The sequence below is a fragment of the Gavialis gangeticus genome, unplaced genomic scaffold, assembly GCF_001723915.1.
Source record: "Gavialis gangeticus isolate Ggan-Ray unplaced genomic scaffold, GavGan_comp1, whole genome shotgun sequence".
Taxonomy (NCBI): domain Eukaryota; kingdom Metazoa; phylum Chordata; order Crocodylia; family Gavialidae; genus Gavialis; species Gavialis gangeticus.
This window is the reverse complement of record NW_017728994.1, coordinates 50,047,672-50,056,849: the sequence shown is the minus strand read 5'-3', so window position 1 is coordinate 50,056,849 and position 9,178 is coordinate 50,047,672. Positions and strand designations below refer to the sequence as shown.

The 9,178-nt window shown below is 48.8% G+C and overlaps 1 protein-coding gene across 1 annotated transcript in view; it reads right to left on the bottom strand.

Moving 5' to 3' along the window:
* Nucleotides 1-327: 327 nt before the first annotated feature.
* The window catches only part of LOC109287189 (VPS10 domain-containing receptor SorCS3), a 541,768-nt gene continuing 532,917 nt past the window's right edge, over nucleotides 328-9,178 (bottom strand). Inside the window, exons 28-29 of the mRNA XM_019502155.1 lie at nucleotides 5,438-5,598; nucleotides 328-4,526 (exon numbers count right to left, since the gene is read on the bottom strand). Coding sequence (XP_019357700.1) covers nucleotides 4,462-4,526; nucleotides 5,438-5,598 — 226 coding nt within the window. The 3' untranslated portion in view covers nucleotides 328-4,461. The remainder of the gene's footprint in view (nucleotides 4,527-5,437; nucleotides 5,599-9,178) is intronic.

The following is a 9,178-nucleotide window of genomic DNA, read 5'->3' as shown; positions in this document are numbered from 1 at the left end:
GGAGATTCCACAACCTACAGGATTTCTGGAAGAGGTTGGCTGCAAATATCCAATTTTAAGACCCAGGTAGACAAATCCTTGGCTGGGATGATCTAGTTGGGGCTGGGTTGGACTAGATGTGACCTCTCAGGTCCCTTCCAACCCTTGTTTTCTATGGTTGCCACGGTTCCCACAAGGGATCACCACCCATGGGTTAATAAATACTTTTCTAGGGCAAACATTGGGCCTCTTGTGTTAGTATCTGAGGCACGAGCAGATGCAGACAGCTGTGCTTGCACACAAGACAAGAAGGACGAGGACCAACAGAGCAGCCGTGGGTAGCTCCGATGTACAAAAATACATTTATTTTCAACAATTTCAAAACCACTGCCTTTTTTTTACAGTAGAAATATTCAAATGGAACAATAAAACCAAGAACAGTATATATATATATATGTATATATATATGATTCATGCATTTGCTGTTTTACTGTGTTTAATACAAGTATTGCAATTGTCTGCCCTATTTCAGCCTTAAAACAGGAAAGATGTGTGAGATTGATGCTCTTCCAACATCTCGGAAAGAGCATGGAGGATTCTGGGCTGGATCCTCAGGCTCAACAAAGCAGTGATAAGTGCTGGAGCTACAGGAAAGTCTGTAGATTAAGGCCAACTATGTATTTCCCAATCCCAGGACTAAGTAGGAACTGTGGATTTAGGCCATCTTTGTATTGCCTAATTCCAGGACTAACTGGGACTCTTAGAGCAACTTAGAGCAACCTCAAGGTTGCTCTAATTTATGGTGGCTGCAGCCCTGGAGTACATGAGTTTTCTGGCTTTGCCCCTTTGCCCTCACGCCTCCTCCATAAGAGCCTATGAAGGAGGGGTGATACAGAGCTGGTGACCACATAAGGGAAACCATAGTCTTGCTGTATATGCCCAAAATATGGTCACAATGGGCCACAGGGAATGCAGCAGGGCCCGTAATCTTCTGTATTATTTCTATAGGTGTAGCTACAATTGATCCTTCCTTGGGGGCATGAGGATGGACTAGATGGCCGCCTGAGGTCTTTGCCAGCCCTCTTTTCTATGATTTTATACTACGACTAATATAATGGTGTTCATTTCTTTCTCTTTGCCACAGCAGTGTCCGTCACAAGGGAATCACACCGTTAAGGGAAAGGGGAAGACAAAAAAATTACCTATTATTTTCCTTTATTTGCCTACAAAGTGCATGGGTCATGCATTTTTGAAACAAAGGGCCCAACCTTTGACTCTCCATGAATTTACAAGACCACGGTACATAAGATGGGGTCAGACACCTCTGTGCTCTTCCCCATCAATGTACTTAACAGGGAAAAGGCCAAATCCTTCCATCTGTACTTAGGACCCAATGTGGTGAGACACCTCCAGGCATGATCCAAAGCTCGCTGAGAAACCCCTGTGGACTTCAGTGGGCTTTGAAATTAGACCCAGTGTGACTAATGGGGCAATGAAAGATGAGGTTTGTTCAGCAGAAGCACCTGCCAAAATGTTTCCATCTGTATTTCTAAACCAAAAGAAATAGCTTATTAAACGACTCAGTGTTTTCTAGTGACAGACACCTGCCTGGTTTGAAATATTGCTGTTTTTTTCACTGCAATGAGGCATCTCTCTGCTAAAAAGATACTTGCTTTGTTGACTGGCAGATCTTTTCCCTTCTGCCCTACCCTTCCCAACCCTACAAGATACCAGGGGGAAGTAAGGTAGAGAACAGGGCACAGGGCCCTGAAAGTGAAAAACTGATGTTGGTTTGACTGGAATGGATGAGAACATAAAGCAATTTCGGTGAAAAACCTGGCAAAACATCAATGGTTTGTGTATGGGGGGCAGGGGGAATAATCCACAGCAAACTGAATGAATTGCTTACTGATGTGGGGGTAGGCTACTTCTCAACCCGCTCTGTCTAGCAGCTCACAGAAGCAGCCCCTCAAACCCTTACTACAGCAAAATGCCTCTTAAGGAGAATTTGGAGCAAACCTCCGTTCAGCTCCACGCCGGCAGGAACACCTTTTATGAACAAACCTCCCACACACCAAGAAGGGATGCCGTAGCCCTGCAGTAACTCTGTTATCAGCAGATTGGGCCATTACAGTAAAATACGCTGGTGTTTCAGTATAAAGGATACAGTGAGAGAACCGGCGTATGCACCCGTGATGGATGGAAATGCAAGGTCAGGGAGGAAAACACAGCTATCCATCTCCAGCTTGCATCCGGGACGAGCGCAGAAGAGGAAGTGCGGGAAGGGGGTTATTTTTAAACCTAAAGGAATTATTTTTAAACCAATGAGAAGGATGTTGGGTGCTTTAAGAGCAGGATCAGAAAGCACTGAGATGCATGGAGCTGAGCTTGCTTTGCTTTAGTGTCTCACACAAACAACATTTTCCTAGATTTTGGCTTTGTAACCATTTGTTTGACTGTTTAAACTAATTGCTCCATCTTTTCTACAGAGAAAATTGGATTTGGTCTTGCTCCCTACAAAATGAACCCAGGTGTCAATGACTTCTCACCTCATTAGCAGAGCCCAAGTTATGGTGGTGGCCAGTCTGTAACAGATAGAGAGGCACTTTGAGTCTTGGGCAGGTTGCTAATAACGCCTCCAGTTTCCTTTAAAAAAAAGCCTATGCTGTTTATCATCCTTCTTCTAATACATGGCAGATGAACTGGATCCCTGCCTTTAAGTGTACAGACCTTTGGGGATGCTCATATCTGGACCCATGCCTTAGGAGGAGAGCCCCTCTTGGCTTTCCGTCACCAGGCAAGAGCACAGCAACTCCTGAAAGGGGCTCAGGACCTCCCGGTCCCAGTTGACCTCCCGTTCAGTACCTTGCAGAATCAAGCCCAGTTTCAGCATCTCAACTTCAGTATGGATGGGTGCAAATAACCTGTTGCTCCCACCTGCTCCTCATTACGCTGTGTGGGTGATGATCCTCAACCTTGACTGAACACACCAGAAGGCCCTGAAATCCTCTGAGATGTTTCCACCTTACAACCACCTGGGTTTTTTTTTTAATGTTCCCATCATCTTAGCAGGATGCACCACTCATGAGGAGGGGTCGTTGTGGCTTTTACAGACTGCGGGGCTAGCAGATGTGCTGGACTCTGTGTAACAAGGGTGTCCTAATATTGAAGGTCAAGAGGTTTGGCCAGATTTCTGATGTGGTTTCCAGACAGCCTTAATCCTGAAGCCCTTAGTCTCAGGAGCAGTCCCCTAATGACATGCCTCAACAGGATGGCCAGCTTCTCATGCTCTTCCTCCTGCTGAAGGGCACTTTACTCCATGCGTGTAACTTCGGTGATGTTACTTATGGAAGAGGGAGTGTGAGGAATCAGAATTTGGCCCGCTGTTACAAGACGGCCCAGGACTTAGGCTGGCTTTTGACACCTTATTCAAACCCAGGATGAACTCCAAGTACGTTGACGCTCCTTTCTCTTCATCTCTATGACAGTTTCTCATGAGAGTCACTACTGGATGACGGAGGATGGCGGTTTTGCTTTCGTGATGTGGATGGAAAGGTGAGAAAAATCACGGTGAAAAACCTCACACCCTCCTAACATTGCTCCCCCTCTTCAAAAATTACAACACATGTCTTCCAGTGAAGGAAAAAAGAAAAACCATCATGTCATTTATATGCAGAGCTGGAAGCCTGGCAGACAATTGAAACACATTGTGAACCCACGTGTCGCACAAGAGCTCGCTGTGGGTCCTTGGTTGGTTTGCACGTGTGTGGGTGTGCACGTGTGGGGGGGGGTGTGGTTTGTCATTCTTTTTCGTTAAACTTTTCTTTTACTAAACATTAAATTATTTCCCAAGAAATAAAAAGCTATGTACATTGTCATTATCTACAGTAGGTCGTCTGCATCCTTGCTATTAACATGCACAGGGGGGGAGGGCCTCATTCATAAACCTAGACGTGCCTCCCTCCTGCTCACCATCTGATCTTGCTTTTTGGGTTTCTTTTTAGCCCATCGTTTAAAAGACGGCAGAGGTGAACAGTGGCGGATCTAATCCTGCCCACACCAGTGAGATGAGAGGGAGGGGGCTCAGCGTGCTGCAGCATCGGATCCGGCGTCTCAGCCTGACACTGGTAGGACAAGGCGGCTGCTTTGCCACTGAGTACGGAGTTGGACTGTTTCCCTGTAACACTTAGGGTAAGGATTTCCAATCTGCCTAAGAGATTTAGGTACCTGATTCCCATTCACCTGAATGTGAACTGGGCATTCGAATCCCTTAGCCTTTTATTTTTAACCAGTGGGAGTTTCCCCAGCACTAAGTGTCCCCTTCCGTTTATGAATGTGGCCCTGGTAAACAAAAGACCCGTCCCCCGCCTCCCTCCCAAATAATAATGACATATAATTTTTTTTCAATAATAATAATTATAACAATAATAATAATTACAAATAAAAAGTCAGAAATGCTGTAGACCAAGTGGATCCGCAGTATTAAACGCTAGTGCAGTTGGGGATTTCCTTTGTGCTTTCGCTGTTAGCAATTGTCGAGATGCTTCCTGGAGGAGACAGGTGGGGGAGAAAGAGGGTCAAGAAACACGCACACATCCGCAGTCTCCACGTGCAAGTCACTGGGAGACAGCTCAAAAGGACCTAAAAGTGTGGGACGATGGACCCCACATTCACTGCAATATCAGGCAGCTGGGTCCCCTTCATGAAGTCTAACTGGGTTGTCCCCCAGGGGTGGGATGTGAAAAAAGAAGTCACAATGCTCTTAAGTCATCACATGTTTAAGTTGGACATCAGGAGGCGCTACTTCACGGTCAGGGCGGCTAGGGTCTGGAACCAGCTTCCAAGTGAGGTGGTGCAGGCTCCCACCCTGGGGGTTTTTAAGAGGAGGTTGGATGACCACCTTGCTGGGGTCGTTTGACCCCAGTGCTCTTCCTGCCATGGCAGGGGGTCGGACTAGATGATCTGCTCAGGTCCCTTCCGACCCTAGAAACTATGAAACTATGAAACTATATTGTAGGGAGGTCATGAGCAGATGGAAGAGGGGGTCCCCAGTATGGAACAAGCTGGAAAACTTTGGAAAAACATGCAAAGCCAGACGAGTTTCTTGCTAAGATGCTTTGGAGGGAGATGCTTCTCAACCCCAGACATGGCTGTCTTGCCCCTACCATCGGCACCCACCTAGACTCTAGGCGGCCCCAGATGAACTTTTAGTATTGGGTCCCCCTTTGCCAGAGATAATGATAGTTGGGGGGTTTTTCTGTTGTCCGATTATTATTATTTTGGGGCCCTCTTTCTGTCCGGGCCCCAGGCGGCTGCCCAGTTTGCTCATGCCCTACCATGACGTCCAGGTCCTTGGCCACTTGTCTTCCTGGACCCTGGCAATACGGACCGCCAGCCCCCGTGGGATTCAGTGCATGCACCGCTTGGGAAGAGGTCCCAGCAGGCAGCAACCCCTTACCTAAAACCCGCGTGTCCAGCTCTTTGTCCATTAGCTCTTCGGGGTCAGTGAATTCACCCAGAGTGATTTTGGGGGGGTTTTCGCTTTGGCTGACGGACCCGATCATTTCCTGTTCTTTGTCATGCTGGACCTGGGCATAGATGTTAATCCACGGGATTTTCCTGCATGGGAGAAGGAAACGCAAGGCCCTTTTTTAAGCTGTGACCTTTGACCGGAGCTCATTAAGGCAAGACTTAACTCCCCCCATAGTGCAGTATGCAAAGAAGGATGGTTATGGACTATTTTATGCCTTGTGAAGAGCACTGGGATGCTGTTGCTTCCTACAGGAATTGACTTGAACCCACAGGTTTCTGAAGCCCAAGTCTGCCTGTTCAGTGCAAAGCTGGCCATTTTCTCCCTTTCACCAGAGCCTTCAAGGATCCAGCAGCATGTCCTGGGTCCACCACTGCCAATCTTGAGCCTGGCAGGTGGCTGGCCCCATGCATGCAGCTTAACCCAGTGAACATGTACGCAGCTAATTAGGATCATTTGCAACTGTCAGCTCTGTGCATGTAAATTAGGCAGCTAATGATGCAAGGGGGGGAGAGGATTAAAAATCTATTTAATGATGCCATTTATTCAGGAAAAAAGCCTTGTCCGGCTCATCCCCATTGCCAAGCTCCGGTTCTCTCACTGGGTGAAAGGATTCATAGCCCCCGTCAGGGCTGTTCTCTGCCTCCTGGTTTGTGGCAACGAGCAAAGGAAGGTGACGGTTCTCCTTTCCCAAGGGAAGCCGGCGTGCTCGGATTAGCTCTGGCTTTGGGGACGTCCCCCGCCTGGAGCGTGGATGGTGAGAAGGATGATCCCGAGCTGGGATGTAATTTCAGGATGCCATGCGGAAACGCACCAAGGAATTCAGATCTCGGGTGTGAGCAATGACCTCCTGCAAGGTGGCGGTGAACATCTCTCATTAAGCTGCTGGAAAGGTGCCGTGCCTTGCACTGCGAGCTGCTGCAACGGGCAAAGTCTTTGGGCTCCATAAGGAAGACACAACCAAAGGAGATGTCTTCCTTGTAAAATACTGCCTCTAAGTGCTAACTCCTTAGGCGTTGGAAGGGCTCAAAGAGTCAGATCCTCGTGCATATATAGCAATTATCATATGTAGCAATATAGCAATTAGCCCAATTGACTCAAAACGGAGCTCCGCTGATCTTACAACCGTGCGCTCTGGCCCCGCGTTTTACGCCCTTCTTTCGTCATCAACAAGCCAACGCAACGATTCTCTGGCAGCAGCACTTAACAGGTATAACATCCTTTGGGTGTCTTTCCCCCCCTCGCTCGCACCTTAAAAGTTTGCCGTATCCGAGAAGGAGCTACGCTGTGCTACTACCGGACTCCGCTCTTTGCAATGACGCGACTGCAGCTTACACGCTTGGATCTGCAGAATTAATACCACTGATTTTTCTGGCATCGTGAGGCTTCAGAGGCCTTGTCAAATAAAAAATACTGCCTCTGTATGGCAGCAAACACCCAAGCCAACCAGGGGGAAAGGATGGCAAGCAAGAAAGGGGACAACTACCCCAGTAAGAGGGTGTAAGAACCTGCTGCGATGGGTAGGAAAGGGCGAAGGACACTCAGGGGATCCCAAGGTTTGAGTATGGATGGGAACAGGCCACACAACAAAGGATCCAGAAGACAGTGATTATGCCTGAAGATCCAGGGAGCCCGGATGTGACCAGCTCAATGGCCTCCGGCTTCTTCTGAGAGCCACAGAGAAAAGAAAGCTGGCCAGATGTGCCCTATGTGACCCCCCCATAGCCATGTGCATTGTCCTCTTTCTCCCCAGCACGCACACACACACACGCACACGTGTGCTCATATCATATGGGAATATGATGCTCATATCATTCCCACACCCCCAGCATCTGCAGCGCACCCATTATCCCACTGTATTTCAGCACCTGTAAAAGGTGTCCTTTAATGGTGCACATGCACATGCTCTCCCCCTCTTTCTCTCTCTGCCCCCACCCTTGCTCCGTCTCTCCTTGCCCAGCCACAGCTCTATGATGGGCACTTTCTGACCCACCTGCTGAGCCTGTTGCTTTGCAGCCTCCTAATCAGGCATCTGCGGGTGAGCCCATGGAGTGCCAGTTCTGGAAATTTACTGAATTAAAAACCCAGGCAGTTGCCAGCTCCCCTGAGCTCTCTAAACACCAGCTCAGTATTCAGCCAGGGACTCCAGCTAATCATCAAAGTACACATCGCTAATGGACCGCCGCAGCCCAGGAAGTGAGAGCCCGCCGCTTGCTCCATGCCCCCTGCTCCGTGCAGAGCTGTCGCGCACGATCATTTCTGATCAAGACAGGCAGTGGGTTTCTCCGGCGCTCAACCATTTCTTTTTTCCCCACTTCCTGCTGCTCCTCTGGATTTCTGATTTTTCCTCCTGACCTTAGCACTTGTCACTGCTGCGTCTTGTTCACAGCCGAGCGGCTGGTAACAAAGAGTATTCCTAGCCCCTAAATTTGTACTTGCACGCGTACACTTCAGTGCACTCCTTCTGAGTGCAACACCCCGCAGCTTTGTACGACAGTCAGAAATAGGGAGTCGAGTCAGCACCGTGATGTCGGCTACTTATCCTGCGTTGCAGCCGGGGAGAGTTGGGAGGAAAGGATAAGGTGCCCAGCACCTGGCGGGATTGTGGCTAGGGTCCAAGATGTTACACCTGAACCATAAGGGATGGCTGTCCAAGGAACTACACAAAGCTCTCCAGCCCCTCTTCCACGTTCAGGGAACTCAAGGTTTGGCCTCTGCTCTTTATCAACCTGGTTTCCCTTTTACTGAACCTCAGAGAGACCCAGCAATGGAAAAAAAAAGGATTGTATATAGGGGGAAAAAAAGGATTGTATATAGGGGGGAAAAAGGATTGTATATAGCAAAAAAAAGGATTGTATATAGGGGAAAAAAGGATTGTATATAGGGGGGAAAAGGATTGTATATAGGGGGGAAAAGGATTGTATATAGCAAAAAAGAAAGAAAAATAGCAAGAGAAACTCAGCCTCTGGATGCTGCACTGAGCCACATCTCAGTGCATCTCCCACGCCTGGCAAAGCAGCTAGTACAACATCCCAGGTGCAGGCCCAGCCAAAAAAGCTGCCACTGTATTGAAGAGCTGCTTCCAACCCAGCAAAGCAGCAGGGATCTGGCATCAGGCCCAAGGACGTGACAAGCAGAGGAGGGCTGGAGACCTGAAACTCTGCCTTGGAACAGATTAAATAACACGAGTGCGGAGGGCGTCATCCTGAGCCCCTGAAGTCACCGGGAGCATTGCCACCGGCTTTCCTGGACATGGGGGATAGGAGCAAAGCCTCCCCCTGGCTTTGGATCGGCACCACCAGTTGATTTCTGTTTAAAAGCTCAGACACGAGGAGAAACTTATTCAGTTTGCAGAGTAGGGTCCCTGGGCCTCAGAGCGTTCCCCTTCTGCCCCACCAAGGGTGCCTGCAACCCCAACACGACTTGATGCAGCACAAACGTACCCAGCGCTAAAGAAAAGTCAGAGAGAGACACTTAGAGAAGGTCGAACCTGTCCGAAGAGAGCTCCGGCTTGGGAGACGGGGGCTTAAAAATGATTCGTGGCCGGAGGGGAAGGGGATGCGCAAAGCAGGTGGCTCGTGCCCATTGCTGCTGGGGAGCAGCTTCTGCATGTAAAAGTCACATCAAAGCGCCTTCTTGCTTAGCTTAAACCACCAAGTCCTGCTCCTG